This window comes from Eufriesea mexicana, unplaced genomic scaffold, assembly GCF_001483705.2.
Source record: "Eufriesea mexicana isolate 0111107269 unplaced genomic scaffold, ASM148370v2 scaffold474474812, whole genome shotgun sequence".
Taxonomy (NCBI): Eukaryota; Metazoa; Arthropoda; class Insecta; order Hymenoptera; family Apidae; genus Eufriesea; species Eufriesea mexicana.
The window spans coordinates 686502-709845 of NW_016907966.1; the positions used below are offsets into that span (position 1 = coordinate 686502).

The window sequence follows — 23344 nt, forward strand, 5'->3', positions numbered from 1 at the left end:
TGAGAGAATTTGCTTTAATTTTGGAATTGCTCAAATTTTTATTTAAGGATATGTTTTATATCATGTGTGTAATAGTGGTTGTAATTAAAACTACTCATTGTGAGTAGTCTGTTCTCTACCTTTTTGCTCTTTCTACTAATCACATAAATAATACTTTATTTCTACTTGTATGTTATTAAAAGAACGGACTAGATTTTTTCCTGTTTACCTTGAAAATTTGAATTTCATAAATAACATCTTTCTAACCTAACAGGCTATATTTATTCAAAAATTCCAAATGTACTTTTATTTGAAAGCTTGATACATAAACAGTTTTTGAAAATCTAAAAAATACGCCAATGCATTACTAAGAATTAATTCCAATACATATATGTAACAATATATAAATTTTTTATGACACCATTTACAAATATTAACGTGGAATTGACATATTGAAATTTATCTTAATAATTCGGACACTAGGTCAAATAGTCACTCTTTAGTTAATGAAATAACCTCTGTTAGACTAGACACTGTGGTATACAGGGTGTCCTAGTAATGGTTGTATTCTACGTGAAAAATCAAATCGAAAATGAAGAATAAAATTTTTTCATTCGAAGCTTCATTGTCGAGAAAATCGATTTTGAATATTTACAGAGAACGCTGGTATACAGATGGTCAATCCATCTTGTAAGTCACAGCTAAGTGCACGCGTTTTCGGTGGATATTCAAAGTCGATTTTCTCGACAACGAAGCTTCGAACAAAAAAATTTTATTCTTTATTTTCGATTTGTTTTTTCACGTAAAATTATCCTCTCTCCCTGGTTGTACCACCGATGCTGATGTATCCATAATCTATGCATCTAAACCATAACCAAGTGCACGCGTACTGGGTGAATACTCAAAGTCGATTTTCTCGAGAAGGAAGCTTCGAACAAAAAAATGTTATTCTTCATTTTCGATTTGTTTTTTCACGTAGAATCACCCCTTATCGATTGTATTACCATTGCTGCGACACCCTGTATAACGTCTGCAGCACCTTTAACGTATTCTCATAATCTCACAGGCTTTTCGTCGTGCGCCGAACAAAGTAAATGGATCACCCTATTTACTCACGAGAAAAACAATACCCTGAGTGCAAAAAACTCTTCAACGTTTCGATCGTTGTCGCCTCTCAGTACCCTCTTCCACGTATCATTTGCCTAAGTGGTTACGAATCGAATGTGGTCGCGATCCTAATGGCGTTTCGTGGAAGTCATGGTAGAAAATTAGTGGAAAATGGAATTAAAAAGTGTCGATATTATCGACACGACAAACAACGTGAGACGTTATCACGGATCGACCTGCTCAGTCCTCTGTCACTCCTTGCGTGCTATAGCTAGCTTTATACGAATATTAGTATCGAGGTGTATCGAAGTTCGAGTGACAGGATGAAAAGTGACCGCGAGAGTGCTCACGTGTGGAATAGAAGAAAGCTTAAAAGGGGCAAGTAGAAATAAATTTCTTGCAGTTTATGAATCTACGTTGAAAAATAGGTTGGACATGCAAAGCAATATTTTTGACAAATGAGATCTCGCAGGGAGAAATTTTTACTATAGCTATACTATCTATATAGTTAATTATATAGAAATCCTAATATAAATTTTAGGATTTGCAATTATTTAGATATCATGTTAATTGGTGTTCTTTTATATTTTCTATTTTTGTTACCAATAATAGATCATAAATTTAAAAAATATATTTAATATATTAAATATTTTACATATGAAAACCGTTCAATTTTATATTGTGTTATATATCAAATTGTATATTATGTGCACACAAATATTATGGTATGTTAGTTATATTATTATCGGGATTATAGCGATTATATTAATAAATTTAAATGAAACGAAAAAATTATTATATAAATTTTTGAATAATATTTAAATTCAGGAAGTCATCTCAGTTACTCGCAGACGATAAAAAGGTTCATTTGCGATTACTGCGAGAACACAGGGTTGCATGGGTTTCGATACATCGTTACGAGTAAGAGAATGTTCGACAAAGTAATTTGGTTTATGGTGAGTGAAATTCTCGTACTACGTTTTTGTTCTTTTTATTAGTTGATTTTGGTGAATATAAAATGAATATTTTGTGCATATTTTCTGCTCAGATCTGCATGTCTGCGATCGCCTTCTGCCTAATGCTGATGTTACGTCTGTGGCAGTACTTTTCGAATAATCCTACGGTGACCATAATTGACACGTCAAATCCCATAAAGGAATTACCGTTCCCAGGTATCACTATATGCAACAACAACAAAGTTTATAAGCCCCATGCTGATAAGATTGCACAGAAATTGTAAGTAAAAATTTACAATGGTCTGTATGACTATACTTTGATAAACATTATTCCTTTTAAGTAAATTTTTCAGATAAATTATCCATATCGTGTTTGAGTAAATGTATTATGGAGATTTTAAGTAATTAAAGAAAATTGCAGAAATAATTTTGAATAATTTTAAAAAAGTGATACTACTACATAAATGAAATTTATTAAATAATTATTAGAAAATACATAAGTGTAATTTAAATTAAGTAATTAAAGAAAATTGAAGAAACCATTTCAAATAATTTAAAAAATAAAATACTACAACATAAATACATAAATACATAAATACATAAATACATAAGTATAATTAAAATCAAGTAATTAAAGAAAATTGAAAAAATAATTTTAAATAATTTTAAAAAGTGATACTAAAGATTAAACGAAATTTATTAGATAATTATTAGAAAATATATAAGTGTAATTAAAATTAAATAATTAAAGAAAATTGAAAAAATAATTTCAAATAAATAAAAACCGTGATACTACTACATAAACGAAATTTATTATATAATTATTAGAAAATATATAAGCGTAATTAAAATTAAGTAATTAAAGAAAATTGAAGAAATTATTTCAAATAATTAAAAAACGTGATACTACTACTTAAACGAAATTTATTAAATAATTATTAGAAAATACATAAATGTAATTAAAATTAAGTAATTAAAGAAAATTGAAGAAACCATTTCATATAATTTAAAAAATAAAATACTACGACATAAACGAAATTTATTAGATATTTACAAAATAGTAAATAATTGTAATTAAAATTTAGAAGTAAAATACAATTTTATATAAATATAATTTTTAGTAATCCATAATTGGGCAACCAATTAAACTACAATCTTCCAATGTGGAAGCGTTACTCGTGCCTTCGGGAAATATTAAACCCAACTCTTTTACATTCGGAGAAATATATGGATATAATCGTGACAAAAAAGATTGTCCAATTGTAAATATTGGGCTATTGGAAACAGCAAACTTTTCGTGACACCCTATTCGAGTAAACGATACCGAAAGAACTAATAACGAAATATTCTCGATGCGATAAGATCTGACATTTTTCACTCTATATCACTCTCTGTTTTCCTTCGATTAGAAATTGTGGATCTACATTATCCTGTATTATTTTCTAATTCAAAATTACAATTTCACCAAAGTTTGAAAAACTACAGAATTATTATAGCACCATAACTTAAATTCCACAATTTTTTTACCTAATTTCGTTATTGTTATTATTATTATTATTATTATTTATATTAATTAAAATTTGTTTCGAAGATATGTAATGCAAATAGTGTTTTGGGTTTATTAATTTCTACACTTCATCTCTTTCATGGTCTTGAATTTTTCATTACGGTCTTGGAATTTATCTTCATTAAGATACTCTGTTTAATCTTAAAAAATTTCTATATTACTCGATTCCACATTTTTTATTATTACATGGCGCATAATTTTAATATTCTTTGAAATGATATTATTGTTATTTAATATTATCTCTAATGTTATTTCACAGTATTTAATAATGAAGAATTAATAATGGAACGTACAAATATTAAAGGGATATTCTTGTAATCCAGCTTGTGAAAACCGACTTTTTGGTGATTTTCTATAAAGAAACCATGATGTGTATTGGCATGCGGTTTTCGCGCTCATATTTATTTATACTTAGAGAATATTTATAATTTTTTTTTAACGAAATTAATCAAAATTGTGGAAATTATATGGTCTTGAGGTAAATCATGTTTTTAAAAACGGGCTCGAATGGCTGACGTGATTGTGGACCACCTGGTTATCCGAAATGGAAAAACTAAAAAGCCTTTTAATTAGTATAAATACAGCTATGTCATGAACCAGGAAAACAGCGAAATTTCGAAAATTAAAAAAATGGCGGCATTTTGAAGTTCAAATATCGATTTCCCTCGTATTTTCGTCCTTTGGGTGGTAAATAAAAATAGAAAAAAGCATCAGATTTTGAAATTGGCGATACACGGGATAAAGGCATATCCTCTGAAGATCCCCTCCAAATTTCAAGTCAATCGGCCAACTCAAACGCGAGATATCCCGTCAGCCAGTTCGAAAAACACGGTTTCGAGAAAAACGCGTTTGAAGTTTTCGTTACCCATTATACAATGCCCGTACGTCGCACTTTAAACATCCATAACTTCGCTAATTCCACGAATTCGAACAAATCCTTTTACCCACACATTTCCCAGACCACACACTATGAGAAAACGTAAAGAAAAAAAAATCGATTTTTCTAATCCAAATTACAAGAATCCCCCCTTAAATCATTTTATAAAAATTATTTTCTCCAACTAAAATGTAAATTTATCCTTTTATTTCAGTTTACATCACTATATCTTAATTAAAGGAATTAAATATCTCAGGTCACCTCATAAATTTCAATTACTCTCCATGTAAATACACCGAACTCGAGCAACTCGTCAGTCTCTTTACCGAGCAAAACGCTTTACTCTAATTTATACTACTTGCAGTCATTTTTCAAAATTACAAAATTTCCCTTATCGTTATCGCAAGATCTCAGAAAAGATAAAGAAAAATCGAAAGTAGCATCTGTGAAATATTATTTTACGTATACGCGTGTTACACGTAAAACTCGTGCAGCCTGGTACATATTTCTCAGAAACAATTTCTTTTAATAGGCAGATGTATGGATTCGATAACGACATGAGCAACAAGCTGTTCTCTTCCCTGATGAAACTGATACGGCCAGATAAAATTGAGATCGATAACGCAACCGCGACCTGGGCTCTCGACATCCTTGGATACACCGTGGAGAGACTTATGCTGGAGGTGAACAGTGACTTCCTTAAGTTCCCATAAATCCTTGGAATTTTCCATAAATCTCTCGTCATATTATTACCGAAGCAATACCTAACCCATACTATTGTTGGATGATTAACGATTCGTTGGCCCTTAGTCACTAGAAGGACCTGGCTGATAAACGCAGACCAATTTCAGAGTCCAAAAACAATTAACTCATTCCTTCTTTTACTAAGGGTCAATGGTCATCTTCACCTCACCAAAAACTAACATTATATGAGCACCCACAAAATTTGCGAAAGTCCAGTTTCAGTCCAGTTTTAGTTTCAGTTTAGTTCTTTTCCTCTCAGCCGACTTACATTTTTCCAACGTAGCCTTGTTGCTAGAACCCGTATTGTTTATTGAAATCCGGGTTCAAACACTATAACTGAACAACCTTTATGTTTAACAGTGGGCACCAGACAATTGTCATTTAACCCTTTGACTGCCACGCCGAAATCACATGTTTCGCTCAGGACGCCATGGGAGTGCACTTCTAGATACATGATTTGTTCTAATATGTTTTTGATGTTCTATTAAAAATTTTGAATTGTTCAATGGTACTTTTTATTTCAAAGTATCTTCTAATTAGCGGTTATATTCAAAATGCACCAACTATCAATTTTCATTCAATGCAGTTCGATGTTAGTTCAAGCGCCCGGTCACCAATGGCCACCGTGGCGCCACAGGAGAAACCATGGCTGGTCATATATAACCAACGTGGCAGTCAAAGTGTTAATTTCTCGTTCAAATCCGACGTTTATACCTGAACACTTGGAAATCAGATTTATCTGTCCATAACTCATTTTCCCAATCTTTTTATTGGGATTATGGATTTTAATTGTAATATATATATATATATAGGAATGCTAGTGAAAGTAAAGGAACTTTCTTTTGAAGGAGAAAAACTTTCTTTGTTGGGAAATAAAAATAAGAATTCGAATCCATTTCTGCTTCTCTGCGACTATTCTATAATTCCCGAATTTTAAAAGAAATATCCATTAGAAGAAGTCTGGAAAAGTGCTTCTTTGTCTGGTTAATTCATTAATCTTTATCCTATTATCGACTGAGCGAATAATTTTGTGACACACTGTATCTATTAAGAAAATTCAGTTTAGAAATTAAAGATTGGTTTTATATTTAATTTTTCTCTTTTGCAGTAAATTAATTTGTCCCAGGTTCTTTTACAACACGAAATGAGATGTGCAAATATGCCAAATATTTATGTTTCATATATAATAAGGGTTTTATGCTTTCATATATGTCGTTTCATATTTTTCGTTCTTTTTTCTTTTTTAAATTAATATCAATGAAGTTAAGGAGGTACATAAAGGTGGATTAAGATAGTTAAGTGTTATTAAGCAAGTTTATTTGGTGTTTCAATCCTTAACAAAGCATCTCTTGTTGCAGCTGATGCACCCTTGCAACTTACTCTTAGTTAGATGTTCCTGGTTGGGCCAACTTTACGATTGCAATAAAATCTTCAAAACAGTGAAGTCGAACGAGGGTTTCTGCTGTGGTTTCAATTACCATTTTATCGACGATGATAAGTAATTTTGAAATATTACAAGTTTTTATTCAATAAATATTTTCGTATTAAGGGGGTATTCTTGTAAACCGGCTTAAAAAAATAGATTTTTTAATTTTTACATTTTCTCAAAGCGTACGCTTTCAAAAATGTCTGTGTAAAAGGATTTGTTCAAATTCTTAAAATTAGCGAAGTTATAGGGGTTTTAAGTGCGGTGTACAGGCTTTATACAATGGGTAACGAAAACTTCAAACGCGTTTTTCTCGAAACCATATTTTTCGAACTGGCTGACGAGATATCTCGCGTTTGAGTTGACCGATTGACTCGAAATTTGGAGAAGATCTTCACAGGATGTACTTTTATCCTGTGCATCACGGATTTCAAAATCTAATGTTTTTTTCTATTTTTATTTACTACCCAAATGCCGAAAGCATGAAGGAAATCGATATTTAAACTTCAAAAGGCTGCCATTTTTTTAATTTTTCGAAATTTTACTGTTTTAGTGGATCATACTATAGCCGTATTTATACTGATTAAGATGCTTTCTGGTTTTTTCATTTCGGATAACCAGGTGGTCCACAATCACGTTAGCCATTCGAGCCCGTTTTTAAAAACATGATTTAACTTTAGGCTATATAATTTCCACAATTTTCAACAATTTCGTTACCAAAAATTCGGAAATATTCTCTAACTACAAACAAATCTGATTGTGAAAACTGTATGTCAATATGTATCATGGTTCCCTTAAAAAAAATCACCAAAAAGTCGACTTTTATAAGCCGGATTACAATACCCCCATAATGGTGCTTTACACTTTGTGTAATATAAACTCCATTTTGTGATTGTAATTCTTTTCATTCCTTTCATTCTTGCAATATATAAATTCCCTCTGTCTCCTTAATATTATATTAATTTTTTAAATTCCTATCACCGTAATTTTTATCGTTAATATTTAATATTATGCTTTTAATGTTTCCTCAGCGTGAAATATTCTTGGCTAAATATCACGATGGACGGCAATAGTTTAGGAGCATCGAATTCCTCCGATCTTCTTCCAGGTGTCGAAGACATTCTGGTAATTTTTCAATAATATTCCGAGTATTTCAAATTAATAAAATCTTTAAAATTTCCGTCCTCGTTTCGTAAGTTATCGGATGATCTTCGGTCTTATCCTCACTCGACGTTCAATAACAATTCAGAGGGAGAATAACAGATATAAACTGTCTTCAGCAAGTGCCAGGAACCGGTCGCGACGTAGGTCTGGCGGTGGCGCTGAATATCGATGCGGACAATTACAAAAGTTCTGTCAGGCAATTTGTGGGTGCTACCATTTTGATACATGATCCCTTCGATTACCCGGACGTCGGTGCACAATCCGCAACTTTGCAACCGGGCCACGTAATGACGATGACGCTTGCTGGCACGAAAATAGAAAGTTCCAAAGACATTCAGAATATTCCACTACTTAAAAGGATGTGCCTGTTCGACGGCGAGGTAAGGGTGAATTTAAGACAATATTTTCGATGTAACGTTTTTGATTAAAATTTTATTACCGTAATTGATGAATTTAGCTAGGATAAATCGCGTATATATAGTATTCCGTACCACAATACGGCCATATTAGTTCCGATAATCGAGCTTCAACTGTACTCCTTAACTCCTTGCACTATTTTTACGAGTCTGACTCGTGATGACAATTTTAGGCCAAACTTGAATATCACGAGTTAGGCTCGTTGTTAAATTTCATGCCAAACGTGGATATCACGTGTCTGACTCGTGATCGTCCTTACGGGTCAAACGTGAATATCACGAGTCTGACACGTCATCGATATTTTAGGCCAAACATGAATATCTCGAGTCTGACTCGTGGTCTTAATCTCGGGACAAGTATGAATATCTCGAATGGACTCACGACTATCTCGTATTCATTGTCAGTCGTAAGATTTCGTGTTTCAAATTCGGCTTCTTCCCTGACCATTCGGGCGCACGGGTTTGGCACGGCATTTTTCGAGTTTCAGTGTAGTGCAAGGGGTTAACACGTTAACCGCTACGCCGATTTTACGTGTCATTCCGTTCACGCCGTGATGCGGGCCCCACCGGGCCTTACGGACCGGCGAGGCCTGAACGGAAAACGTGTTAACACTAGAACTACCGAGGTGCTTTACGAGGTGTTGAGAATTATTTTATTTATTAAAAATATTGGATTTAATTGCATATACGTCGATTATATTTGAAAATATTTATTAACACTAGAACTACCGATATTTAATGGGTACCTAACTATAACGTGCACGGATTATAGTAATTTCAGCGATACGATGAATATGAGTGAATATATTGATTACAGTTCTCTCTTAATATGAGTTGATACCAATTTTATTCTTAAAGCAGGTGTATGTGTTCGGTGATTGCAAAAAGGAAAATTCTGGAACCAGTCATTTTCACTGGGTTGGTAGTTCTAGTGTTAAATGAAAGAACGTCGAAAAGGGGTAATAAGACCTTTAAAAGGGCAATTATAAAATAAATATATATATTGAGACGGAATGCGTGTGTTTATAAATGAATGTACTTAGGAAAGTATATCATCTTGAATTGAGTATACTCTAAAAACGTACGATTTTTGAATAAAGCGAAGTATTACAAAAAAAGTAAGAAAGTTAGGAGGTTTATTGTTGTTTGAGAAGCTAAGTGAGAGTATCCCGAGTGTATTAATGTCCATAAGTTTAATTATTCGTGCTTCTGAATAATTATAATTGGTGATCGAAGCTTAAAAATAAGCTTCCGAGTGCATTTTCTACGCACATTCTTGCATTTTTAAAATAGTTCTTGATATAACACGAATTTTCTTCACAGTAGCTTGTTCTGTAGGCTCTAAAGGAGAAACCATGAAACAGAAGTGTGGAGACAGTTTTCAATCAGATTAGCTGGAGATAATCGTGGGGAACGCGTAATACGGGGTTTTACCGCCACGCAGCCATTACTCGCTTCCCTAGCCTCGACAGTGCCGTAGCTACGCGTAATCCCAGGACCAAGTGCAATGGAGCAAACATATAACAGAAAAAAAAAAAATACAAATAAGTTGAAAAGGGAACAAAGGGAACTTCGAAAATTTACAATAGATAGGAAATACCTTAAACTTATTACTAACTTATATATAACCTATAATTAACTTATAACTAATATTTTAACTTTGGTGCGTAGCGCTTAGCTTGGTATCATTTCTCAAAAATTATTCTTTGGAAAACGATACCAATTACCAGGTCTCACCACGTGGAGGTGGCTGCGCATGCGCCCTAGTGGCGCAGCCTGCTGGCGCTATCTGTATCAAAGATACCCTAGCCTAACTTGGAGCGAAAGAAGTAAAAGAGAAGCTACTGACACTTGATAAATATCGTGTCTCACAAAGGTTACTTCGATTCGATATACTAAAACTCTACTGTCGCAGCGCTAAAATATTTTATTTCAATAGACTCTAATATTTTTAAGTTTCCATAAAAGTAGGGAATGAAATATGAAACACGCGAGCAAATAGAAAATTGCGACGCGCCCGAACGAGTTCGCGATTATTCGAAAGACCGATTAACCTAGATTCAGAGAATTTTCTTATAATTTTATGATCAGTATAAATTAGTTCATGAGAACATATACATGTGATATATATGAAAAAATGAGATCTTTTGATCGATGATTTTGGTGTCGATTACGCGTGACTGCGGCCCTGATGGATTAAACTTCTTTAAACGTTGTTTCTATTAACATTATCGAAATAAAAATAAAAAGTTTTGAAACTGTTGTGTACCAAGTGTGTAAAGGGAACTTCATGAATATAAATACGACCACTTTCTGGAAATTGCTGCTATATAATAAATGGAATTCTGGAATAGTAATTTGCAGGAACTATTCCAACTGTTATTTCTGTATATTTAGTGTAATATTAAAAATGGTATCCTTGATTAATAAAATTTTGAAAAACTTTCTTCTATACACCTTCGTTTCTTAAATGAAACAAATATTAAAATACACATTAATTCATAACTTAAATTAACGTTACATATATTTAAATAAAAATGAGTTTCTCTTATTTTTAATTACTGAATATTTTAAATATAATGGTGTTCATTTTTTAATTATGATGAAGCTATTACAAAAAGTTATAGAATTTTTGGACATTTAATCTGTGGGATTATAATCATTAAAATAAATGTTTCCTTGTATATTTTTAGACACCTGGAGAAAGGAGGTATAGTTATCAAACATGCATTTCGGAATGTATACAGCAGAAAATTTATGGCTCCTGCGGTTGTTTGCCATTTTTCTTTCCAGATAATCGTGAGTAACTTACGTATCCAAATTTTGTCAAAATTGCTAATTGAACATTAAATTTATTTTATTCTTTTAATCGATTATTTTCGATATACATAATATTATTATTAATAATACACAATAACAATAATAATATAATAATAATTATATATAAATTATTCCCGAATTGTTATTCACATTTATTTAGTATGTTAATAGATCCACAGGAGCGTACTTGTTACTTGACGGACGTGGATTGCATCTTGGCTCGTAGGAGTAAGTAAATAACTGATATTTACTCTTTCATACTCTACAGTTTTAGTACCAGACTAGAGAACTTGAATTAAAATAAATCAGGATAAGATTGACACGTCTAGAATTTAAAAAATCTGTAACAAAAAATGATTTATCAATTCAAAATTCAATTTTTTAGAAACATGTTAGTATCTTCTTCAAATGGAGTTATTTACTATCCAATTAACATATTTGTAAATTTATCTCCATTTTAAATATCATATATAAATAATTAATATTTTTGCACTCACTTTTCAATACCCATTCAACTTTATAATTTTTCAAAAGCAGGAAGCCTATCACAGGAACAGTTATCGCATATCGACGATTGCAATTGCCTTCCACAATGCAGCGATAAGAGTTACGAGGTGGTTTCCGAATCGGTACCAATGGGCAATGTAGGATACGATTCCGAAATAACGTGAGTAAAGTTTTCTCCTAACACCAACATATCGACGACTTAGATAGAAATCTAATTAATTAAAAAAAAAAATAAAAATTCGTTCTGAAAATATTTATCGAATACAATATATTACTGGAAACTTAAATCATTATCGTATAGGTAATCATAGCAATTGTAAACTCACCATAAATGATCGTATTCCCATTTAAAAATTTTTTCTTCAACCTAGGATTAAGTAGTAATAAAGAATTCTTTCTTAATGTTCATTTTAACAAGGAGTGGGTTTAAGCTTCAAAGTAGAAAATTTTGTTGAAAACATTCTATATTATCTAATTAAAACAGGTTAAAATAGATTGAAATCTGACATTATAATAATTCGAAAATAAACACTATGTACTTGTTGCATAAAGAAGAAATGAAGATTGTTTATTTAAGTTATAAACCTTCCTGACATAAGTCATCATGGTTTTGTATAAACTTGAATAATACGATACCTGGCATAGTAGAAAATACAGTTTTATTCATCTCGACTGTGTTAAATATTACGTAATATCTGTATCGGTAACCGTTATGCTCGCGACTGTCGTGCCATCTGTCGTCCAAGAGTTAATCCCATTACAGAAGGGTTTCCTACAAACAGTGAGTTACCCGATTGACAGGTTAAACTCGATAAACAAATGTTCAGTAAATACAACGAAGATTTAATTTACCGTGTTACACGATTTTCTGTTGTTGTTTTGAATATTAACCAAATATTAGCCTATATTAATCTAACATTAACCTGAATATTGAAGTTTCGTAATTTTTTCAAAAGTGATAATCAAAGCTATGATCCCGACGAATGTACACTTTGTAGGTTATGAAGAAAAATTGGTAATTGACTTATACATTGATTTTCTATGATGTTAAAAAATATTACTACTGAAAGCTTATTTTTAATCGTTTGCAAGATAAAAATATGTGTTTGTTTCCAGGCGTGGTCTAAACGTTAAGAATACTTCGTTCATGTACGCGTATTTTCGAGATGGCACGTACCTCGAGTACCGCAAACAAACTATCTTAGGATGGGACAGTCTTCTCGGTAAGAAGAACTTCATGGAAAGTCATCTACTTTTCTTCCAGCTACTTTCCTATCGCTTGTATAAGTGGTTAATAGGGCGTCTAGGAAAATAAAGTAAAATTAAGCCAACTTCGTCGTGAAACTAGGTACGAGTTCGAGAAGGCCGATTAAAAAGAGGATGATACTGAAAAAGTTTGTAAGAGGGAATGAGAAAATTTCCTTTGCAAGTTCGGGATTAATACATATATTTTGAAACCATTTTTCATGTGAAAATGTGACGTTACTTTAAAATAACGAAAAGAACTTTTATCAAAGGTACAATATTTTTATAAAATTATACACTTGTATTTAATACTAAATATTCATGAAGTTAAAACTTGGGTATGTATTTTCATGAATATTAGCAATTTTTCTTAAAGAGAGAAATAGTAATATTTTTCGATAATCAAAATTAATAAATTTCTATGATATTAGGATGATTTATAAATATTCAAGTTAGTAGAAATTTTGTAATTTTAATTGCATTACTTTTGTTGCAAATAGGATTCCGTTTCTTCACTTCTTAAACACCTATTAGCCACATTTATTAATCATGCCAAATTTGTTTTTATTATTAATTTTAAAATAAGCATACAAAAATTGTAGTATGATTAAAAAATGAATTTGATATTAATATTAATTAATATCGATTTAATCAGATATTTAAAAAATCATTCTATTGCATTACTTATATTTATAAATAAAATGCACTATTATTAAAAAAAATCGATATTAAAAATACAAAATTTATTTTATTCGGAAAATTAATTATATCTACTTGGTATTATTATAATTACATTTCTTACAAAATCTCGACTGTCTTAATTACTTTTATGAATTATTTAAATTTTAATTATAAATAAAATTTCAGCTTCTTTTGGAGGAATATTCGGGCTCTGCTTGGGTGGATCCGTAATAAGTTTAGTCGAGTTCGTATATTATCTGATATCAGACATCATTACTGTACGTAATAGAAGAAGAGAAAAACTGGATGAAAATTTGCCACCTGCTTCGAAATTATTCATTTCCATGCCCTCGAGTATAGACTTGAAGAAGTACAATGTATCGAACCTGAACAAACGCGTGCTACTTGAATGGGATCAACAGCTTTCTCATCGAAGTCGAAAAAGTTCTTCTGATTTTAGACACATTATGTACAACGAATGATATGTAAACTTATTAATTACTCGTGAAGCTTATTAGTTTTTCCATATAAAGATAAGGTATTTTAAGACAAATTATTGTACTTAAGATATTCACGGTTCATTGCTATATCCGAAATCAAAAGTCATATACTTTTGATCTAACAGCTAGTTTACGCTAAAATTTTTATACGAATGATATTATTATGAGTATTGTTGACACGTAAGAAATAATTAAGTATTATAATTAATTTTAAAATACTGCCTATAGAAAAGAATTTCTATGAAGGGACGCTTATGCTAAAATCTATTATATACTTGACAGAATTTGTTAGCCTACTCTGTAATTTCAAAGATTAAAGTAGTGTAATCTATCTTTTATAAACACTGTGTATATTTATTATTATGTATAATTACATGTAGAACTTATTGATTCTAAAACTGTAAAACAGGTTACAATCAATTTAATTTGTTTTCTGAAAGAAAAATTAAATACAAAATAAATAGTATTTATTTTTAACAACACTATTTCTATTATTATTATTGTTATTATTATTTCTATTATTAAACAGTTTTACAATATTAAGTTATACCGAATAGAAACAATTTAAAGTGTTTTGGTAGACTTTTGTATTTCTCCTCTATTTAAAATAAAAATAACGTAGTACAATGTTACTGATACTCGTTCGTGATATATTCGATTTTATCTGCGTCGACGTCACTGGACTCGATTGGACATTGCGTATGGAACACTGCATTTGATGGTACTGCTTCTCTGCCAGGCTTTACCCGTCAAAAGATGCTTCAGATGTGAAAGAAAACGTTGGTTCAGCAAACAGTAGAGCACAAAATTGGTCGAACTCGATATAGCGTTCATGAGAGTTGCATACATGCGGAATCTATTCGTACACGTGAACATTATATTTTACTTTTATCAATAATCAATAATATTTGTATTTACCAATCATAAATTGCCACTTTTTTAGAAAGCTTTCATGAAAATAATAAAATAAAATTAATATAAAATTAATTAAAAATTATTAAATAAATTACTACACTTTCCACATGACATTGTAATTTGGAAAGTCATTAATATATAATATATTTCACTATGTACAGAATGTTTAAACAAAAACATTTTTAAATGTAGAACATGATAAGAAAGTTAAAAATTCAGAGGATCAGCATGCTGAATATAAAAGAGGTATTATCAAAAGTCACTATATATATATACAGGATGGGGTTACATAATTCATGCAGACTAAAAATAGGAAAAAGTCATATCACCGTCCTTTATATGAAGAGGGAATATACTAGTATATGTTTATCACGTAAACATTTAAAAAAATATTAATTCTTTAAATTAATAATCAATCACTATATCTACATAATAAATCTTTAATAAAATTTAATTAATTTAGTGTTAATTGGCACAAAATAACTCAAAAAATAAAACTTAGATAGAAATAGACATAGATAGACTACATTATTTTCAGGTGATATTCAAAGGCAACACTCACCTTTCCATGTAATACTCCGACACCTTTGTCAAGTCTCCCCCATAAAGAAGCGACAGTGCGCCACGTCGCGATGCCAAATGAGTTGGCACCTCGCCTAGGACAAACACGAACACGATACCAATCAGCATTACAGTCATTCTCGCTTGATCCTAAAGAATAACAAAACAAAGCAGTTAATACTTTTACTATATCACTCACCGAATATCTATTCTACAGTGCAGTTTAGTTAGTATCTTATAATTGAAACTACACATTCATATAATGTGTTTATTGTACAATAAAATCAGATTCTATAATCCGTTCGCGATGAAGTGAGGGAAAAAAATAAACGTAACGTGAGTCGATAAAATAGTACAAGTGGGTGATTCTACATGAAAAAATAAATCGAAAATAAAAAATAAAATCTTTCCTTTCGAGGCTTCATTGTTGAGAAAATTGACTTTGAAGGCGACAGGCTCAGAAATTTGAAATCGTTAAGAGCATAGGCAGGCAACGAACGCGCGCTAGTTCGAAACAATGACATATTTCCAATGTTTTGATTTCTCCGCTTATTCCTGTTCTAACCGGCGATTTCCTGGAAAGTCGAGTGTTGCAAATGTTTTGGAATGTAACGTTGTTTTAGCGAAGCGTTGGTTCTTGCCTTTATCATATTCGGTGAATTTTACGGTCCGCCGCGCGATGGAAGTGGAAGGGGAAGCAGTCCCTCGACGAATCAGCGAGCCGTTTAGAGAAAACTACCGCGTGATGGGCTTTAGTGCACTATTGAATCTGGTCGCGATCGGATGCGTCACATTGTACGGATGTAATTAACCTCAACTTATCTATTGCGTAGTACGTTTATTTATTTTCTCTCATATACTACTGTTAACTTTTTTCGATTAATATGTGCTTATTTATTAACTTCTTGAAGAATAAGAATACATAAGACATATTGGACGCCAACGACCGAATTTGAGAACTAAATATGGCCGCCAACGAACGAATTTTGAGAACCAAATATGACTGTCAAAGAACGAATTTGAGAATCAAACATGGTCACCAACGAACGTATCAGAGAACGAAGTATGGACGCCATGATAGTTCGTCTTTGAATCTGCTAACTTTTCGTGAAAACCTGGTAATGTTGAATTTATTATAATGAAGCCAGAGGTAATATATGTTTATAAGTACTTTATAAGCACTTAACGAATTATCGGTAATTTGTTTCATGTCTCATATTATAACACATAATTAATATATGATTCTTCAATTGAAAGTAAATTCATTAGACGTGTTATATTTGAATAATACTTACTGTATTTCGGTCGTGAATATTTTTTACCATCGTCATAATTTGCTCTTAAACAATAATTTGTATTATTTCTACGAAAGTGTCACAATTACAGTAACGAACAATTTTCAACGCAAGTCTAAAATCGGTTGTTGTGCAGTATGATTGCGCAGATAAATTTCAAAGTCTAGTAATGAACTGTTTCATATAATTTCTTGCATTCAGTTGTATTGTAGTATGATATTTCTAATATTTTACATTTATTTCTTTGTATTTTCGATACGTATTCTGTTTGCTACATCTATCATCGATGAAACGTCAGCTTCATAAAAACAACAGTGGTTTTTTTAACAAACGTTCGGCAGAGAGAACTCTCCACCCCATTCCCCATTCCTCGCTAATTTTTTTCTTTCAGGAATTTTTGCGGCCGCGCACAATGCGACTGGTAGAGTCAGTGTTTGTTTACGTATGAAGTATCAAGTTTCCTTTTCAAAGTCCAGTAGTCCTTGCAAAGTAAAATCATAATTGTCATACGCGAAGATAGAGTCAGTGTTTGTTAGTCCATCAATATTTAAGCGGGTGCGTTAATAATATTTTATTTCTCTTTTTATTTATTCATGACATTTTTTCTAAATATTTGTTTCCGATATTAAAGTCAGTTCTTGCCTGGAGAGGAACCAGCGGTGCTCTGGATGCTAAAAATGTACGTATGTGTACATTGTAAATTAATTAATTTTAGTTTTTTTAATTTGTTTTAATAATTATTAGTTGTGAGACAAAGAGAATAGAAATGTAGAGTTTAATCAATTTTAAACTGGTATATTAAAGTATCAATTGTTTGCTATTTAAATCTTTGCAAATGATTAAATTGTGTTTATAAGAACAGACTATAATATTTGATGCTTTGTTACAGAATTTTGCAGCTACCATCTTCAATGCATCCAGCAAGTCTGCCTTCATGACAGCCTACACCATAACGGTCTGCGCGACGTCGATTTTCTCCATGACTTCTCAGCAATTGCAGCAACGTTCTCTGCATCATTGATGAGTCGCATGCATTTTGGTTCCTCTGGTTACTCAATCATGTCGTAGGACGAAAGATCCAAATCGGCACGAGTGATTGGTTGTATTACGTAGAATTTTTTACGAGCATAGTGACCACGGGTATTTATTATACCCGTGTCCTTTGGATGGGAAATCATTCTTGTTACTACTTTGTCACTATGCTCTTATTTAGTAGTATGTAGTAGTAGTAATTTGTTTACTGGCCGATGTACGTCGGTCCATCATCCTGATTTGGGCAAATCGGGATTTTTATGAATAGCGTTGCGAGTAATTAATCACGGTTTGAATTAGCGTTGCGAAGAAGACCAGATCTCGGGATTTTAATTAGGGTTGCGAACAAATATTGATTTCGGTCTAAATTAGAGTTACCATAAAGTAATGATCGCGGTTGATTTAGTATTGCGAATTATAAGATCGCGATTTATTTAGTGTTGCGGATTATAAATCACAATTGATTTTGATACTTTTTACATGAATTATTGTTTCTTGTTAAATAACTATATCAGAATTTGTTGCTCGAACGAAGTAAAATTTGTTTCGTTTAAAATTATATTTGTATAAAATTTTGATTAGCTTTTGGTTAAGTTTATAGTGTCGCGACTTTTATCAATAGGGATTTTTCAGAAGTAGCTATTTGTACATATAGAGATAATAATTTTTATCAAATTCATTTCAAGAATTAGCGTTGTGTTTAATTTGTGTCGCGAGTCGCGTTTTTTCGAGTAGTGTTGCGAATACGTAATGCCCAAAATTGTTCCACTGGGACTGTGGAAGAATAGTCCTGATCCTGAGGATCACCTGTTGCAGCTATGAAACTGCACATAGGTGGTCACACATTATCATCCTGGATGATGACTGCCCATTATTCCTCGTTATTAGTGTTACGAATTTTTGTATATGGGTGCATAAATTAGTATTCATTAGTTTTGTGTTCGTAATTAATACTTATTATTATGATTATTATAATTATTATGATTATTTTGAAACAATGCAAATTCGTTATGGACTTAGACCAGAGGTTGAAACCATGCAAATTCGTTCTGGACTTAAAGCAAAAGTCGAAACAATACAAATTCGTTATAGTCTCGAGACTGGCCCCTGTATAGTGCGTTCGAGGAAAGAAGGCACAACGTGTTTACATCCTCACGGCTGATTAACTCCACTGACACCCCTATGATCACAGGCAGGTGATGAAGATCAATGGCGGATCGTAGCGAGAGCGAGTGAGACAGAACAATGGCTGCATTGGCGTATTCTTCCAATCGAAATGTTAGCTATTCTGTCTGTTAATAATATTTCTACTGGAAGATAACGTTGTATGTACTCAGTGCACATAAATGACAAATATGATTATAAAATTTTACATTTTTTAAACAAACTCCTCTACTCCCCATATTATAATACTATAGTACTTATTGAGTACTATATAGTACTATATAGTACTTATATAGTACTATATAGTACTTATATAGTACAGATTATGCTATAATATAGTATAATAATATACTATTAATACTATTAATAGATATTATTGTATAATATCCTGCACCAAAAAGTTAGTACCGCTTCGCTCATCTACGGTTGGCTATTCCAGGGAGTGGTGGGAGTAGTGGAATAAGGGTGGGGGCCTCGAGCATGAATTAGTAGAATATCAGTGTGAGAGAGACCCTGTTACCGTTCGTTCCGTGAGGGACCGTGCTCCCAGGCTTAATAACATTTCGACTGAAAGACAATGCTGTTGATCTACGTCACCGTCTCCGACCAATAGCGATCGTAGGATTGCAACAGGGGTGGGGATGTAAACGCGCTGCGCCTTCTTCTCGCGGAAGCATAGTAGCTTCTACCATTATTAGTATTCTCAGTCGAATTTTTCATTAACTCACGTACTCTCAGACGATTTCCTTCGCGGATATTTTTGTACTGCAACACCAACTGCTTCTTCCTCAAGGTCTTCTTCACGGACTGGCACATGATCATGTTCGTCACCACCAAGAGAACAGCCGGTATCATACCGAACATCACGAACTGTAGCCAGTTTTGGAGGTTATATAGCCTGCAAACACATTCCTAATTCTATTCACTTTTTAGATGAATTTATGGGAAAAGTTACCGAATATCGAGTACTATACTTTCTGAAATTTGTCCCGTTGATAGCAAACTTTTAAAAACTCGTTGTGGATTAATAAAAATAATACAAAATGCATATACAATAGAAACAAAATTGAAACTCGTTATTTCTAATAATTAGTTAAAGGTAGAATGCACGATATCACAAGCAACATTTAAATACAGGGTGTCACAAAAAAGATCATGTCTAAAGGTTCATGAATTTATAACCTTCATTCTGTAATACTGATTTTAAAATATATCCTTTTCCTGTTTTATTGTTTATAATTTCATAACTGTCTATATGTATTTACTAAATATTAATTTTATATATAAAATAGACAGTGAAGAGCAAAGGGTTATAATTTCATCAGAAGAAATCGTACAATACCATTTGTGGGGTCAATATAAAGGGCACAGCCTGTAGCTTCATCCAACATAGATTATGTCACATGGTGTTCTATGACAGTGCTAATAGGAAGGGATCAATTCTACCAATAAGGGAAGCATTTCACTACTGCCATGATGTTAAAATGGTTGGGCTGGTGGAGATTCCGTCCTACAAGTTTCTCAGATGACTTCTTTCCAGCAATGCAGAGTACTTCAAACACACACCGCGCTCATAAACTAACTGTAGCGTTCTATTTCTCGAATCTCTTCGATATCCTAGAACGTTTATTACGCGCCAAATTAACATTGCGTGACTAGTTGTAATATTAAGGATCCCGAAGTGTGTGTTGATAAAAGAGAGCGTTTATTTATAGAAGAGTATAGAATAGTTATAATGGAGACGTTGAACGTTATACGTGTAAGTAAGATGTTTCAAGGATCGGTGTCGAAGACGAATTGATTTCTCGAATTTGATCTATGTCGTGTCTCGTCGTGTCCTGTCCGGTGTTTTCTCCAGTTTAGTTCTGATTTGGCAAAATAAACGTTGGTGGTGGAAAAGTAAGGAGTTTTAATTGGACAGAGGATGTGACGGAAGGACCTTTGGCTAAGGAGTAGGAAACTGTCAAGGAGCCAATTTTTGATGGTCAATGACGTGATTTACAAGTGGTGTCCGTCCGTCGTTTGTTGGGTCTGTCACACGTGGGTCCCATCTGTCGAGTCTGGTACTTGTAAAAATTTCTGGACTTTCGTCTTTACCTTTACAACTTAATCCGCTAGAACGGCGGTGAGGCACATCTATCCTCTGGAATTGCAGTCGCGATATAAAATATATTGTAAACCGTCAGATCTGTTAAAAGTGTAAGCTTTAGAATAAGAATCATGTTATATACACGCTCTCCGGGACGAAACACTAATTTCCACTCGTCTATTGCACTTTGCATGCACATCTATTCGGCCCTCTTGCGCGCGGTCACCTTTGTTCTAACTTCAAACGCTCCCGACACTCCTTCAAGGCCTTACTCGTTGTATACATATACATGTATACATTCAAAGTTCTGTTTACTCACCACGAATGAAAGAATCTTGTCGTCACCAGGTCTCCTTGATCATTGTAAGTGAAAATCAAGCAGTATGGCACGGTAATTAAAACAGCAAAACAACCAAAGAAAATCATCAACCTTCGTGCCACTTCATAGTCACAGAACTTAGGTGTTTTGCACTTTGGTAAGCTGTCGAAAGAATTAATTTTGTTATTCCTCGATGCTATGTATCTTCGTTGTATAGGTTATGTACTGCGGAGAGGTTAGGAAGAAGAATGGCGTTTAGGATGATCAAGTTCGTGGGTAATTATAAGTTGGAAGGAACTCGTGAAGAAGTTAGCGAAGAGATGCTACGTCTTGGACGACTACTAGGTACGGCACTGTCGATGATAATCTACTGACGAAAAAGTTATGTTCGCGTAAGGGGAAGAGATAATCGCATTGTTTTAATACGTGTCTCGTCGAGGTAGATTCTTCGCAAGGAATTTTGACACAGTCCCTGGCCGTCGAATCAATGTCACTAAATTTTCTATGCTTTTCGAGTTTTTTAGGGAAATTGGAATATCAAATTAGAAAATTTGGAAATTATTTAAACTCGCTATTAATATTGAAAATATATTTGTTACTTTGACACAGTAATTATAATTTGTATTTCAACCAATGACATTAAGGATTCCTAATCAGAGACAGCAGAAATTATGCAAATTTACTATTGATACTGAAAGTATGCAAAAGTGATAATACCTCTATTAGTTGACCATTGACTATAAGGTTACAATTTAAGGTTAGGTATTGTTGTAAACCGGCCTATAAAAATCGACATTTGGGAATTTTTTTTAAAGAAACCATGATATATATTGCCATGCAGTTTTCACATTTAGATTTATTTATACTTGGAGAATATTTCCGATTTTTTTGTAACGAAATTGTTGAAAGTTGTGGAAATTATATAGCCTTAAGGTAGATCATGTTTTTAAAAACGGGCCCGAATGACTGACGTGATTCCAGACCATCTGGTTATCCGAAACGAAAAAACTAAAAATCATCTTAATTAGTATAAATACAGCTATAGCATGAACCACCAAAAGAACGAAATTTCGAAAAATTATAAAAATGGCGGCATTTTGAAGTTTAAGTATCGATTTTCCTCGTGTTTTCGTCCTTTAGGTGATAAACAAAAATAGAAAAAAATATCAGATTTTGAAATCCGTTGTGCATGGGATAAAAATACATCCTGTGAAGATCTCCTCCAAGTTTCGAGTCAATCGGCTAACTCAAACGCGAGATATCCCGTCAACCAGTTCGAAAAATATGGTTTCGAGAAAAACGCGTTTAAAGTTTTCGTTACCCTGTTGTGTAAAGCCTGTACGTCGCACTTTAAACCCCTATAACTTCGCTAATTTTACGAATTTGAACAAATCCTTTTACACAGACATTTTCGAAAGCGTGCGCTTGTAGAAAATGTAAAAATGAAAAAATCTATTTTTTTAAGCCGGTTTACAAGAATACTTCTTAAGCTGTTATCAATGTAGGGGGCCCTGTTTTTAATTTTTTGCACACTGAGAATCTTTTTATTCGCACTACACTTTTTCAGTGAGATATTTTTGGAAATTGAAAGTTTAATTTCGAAGAGAAAAACTGGAAATACGTATCTGTGAATTTATTCGTAGAGTAACTATACTCAATTTTGTATCTCCTTGATGGAAACAAAGGATATGTGAATAAAGCTTCATGACTATGACAACTCTTATGACGCTCTACTTTCTTTCACGCCTCTGACACTCTAGATCCACGTTTTTCAACCTTCTATGTTTCACGTATCCTCTGGAAATGTATAGTGGTGGCATAGAAAGAAACTACTGTACTCCTTGCATAGAGAAATATATACTTTAAATATAATGTAATAATAAGAATAAAATAAAACAGTAGAAATTATTAAAATTTAAATAACTTTATAATTTTAAATTCTAATTTTGCATAATTTAAATAACTTTATAATTTTAAATT

The 23344-nt window shown here is 32.5% G+C and overlaps 2 protein-coding genes and 1 long non-coding RNA gene across 3 annotated transcripts in view; 2 read left to right on the forward strand and 1 right to left on the reverse strand.

The window, feature by feature from the left end:
- The first annotated feature begins 1217 nt into the window (after positions 1 to 1217).
- Positions 1218 to 13971, forward strand: LOC108548837 (sodium channel protein Nach). The gene is made up of 12 exons (XM_017901964.1): positions 1218 to 1299; positions 1915 to 2042; positions 2135 to 2322; positions 5019 to 5169; positions 6589 to 6728; positions 7688 to 7781; positions 7937 to 8200; positions 10930 to 11035; positions 11228 to 11284; positions 11594 to 11723; positions 12680 to 12786; positions 13676 to 13971. Exons 1-12 carry the CDS (start codon positions 1218 to 1220, stop codon positions 13969 to 13971), a joined length of 1743 nt encoding a protein of 580 aa, XP_017757453.1.
- Positions 13972 to 14664: 693 nt separating this feature from the next.
- Positions 14665 to 23344, reverse strand: part of LOC108548848 (probable G-protein coupled receptor B0563.6) — a 13341-nt gene continuing 4661 nt past the window's right edge. The window contains exons 4-7 of the mRNA XM_017901976.1: positions 21365 to 21526; positions 19689 to 19854; positions 15467 to 15615; positions 14665 to 14845 (exon numbers count right to left, since the gene is read on the reverse strand). Coding sequence (XP_017757465.1) covers positions 14665 to 14845; positions 15467 to 15615; positions 19689 to 19854; positions 21365 to 21526 — 658 coding nt within the window. The remainder of the gene's footprint in view (positions 14846 to 15466; positions 15616 to 19688; positions 19855 to 21364; positions 21527 to 23344) is intronic.
- Positions 16228 to 17782, forward strand: LOC108549057 (uncharacterized). Its single transcript, XR_001890302.1, has 5 exons — positions 16228 to 16297; positions 16377 to 16615; positions 17152 to 17315; positions 17392 to 17439; positions 17650 to 17782. It is a non-coding gene; the product is annotated as an uncharacterized LOC108549057 (long non-coding RNA).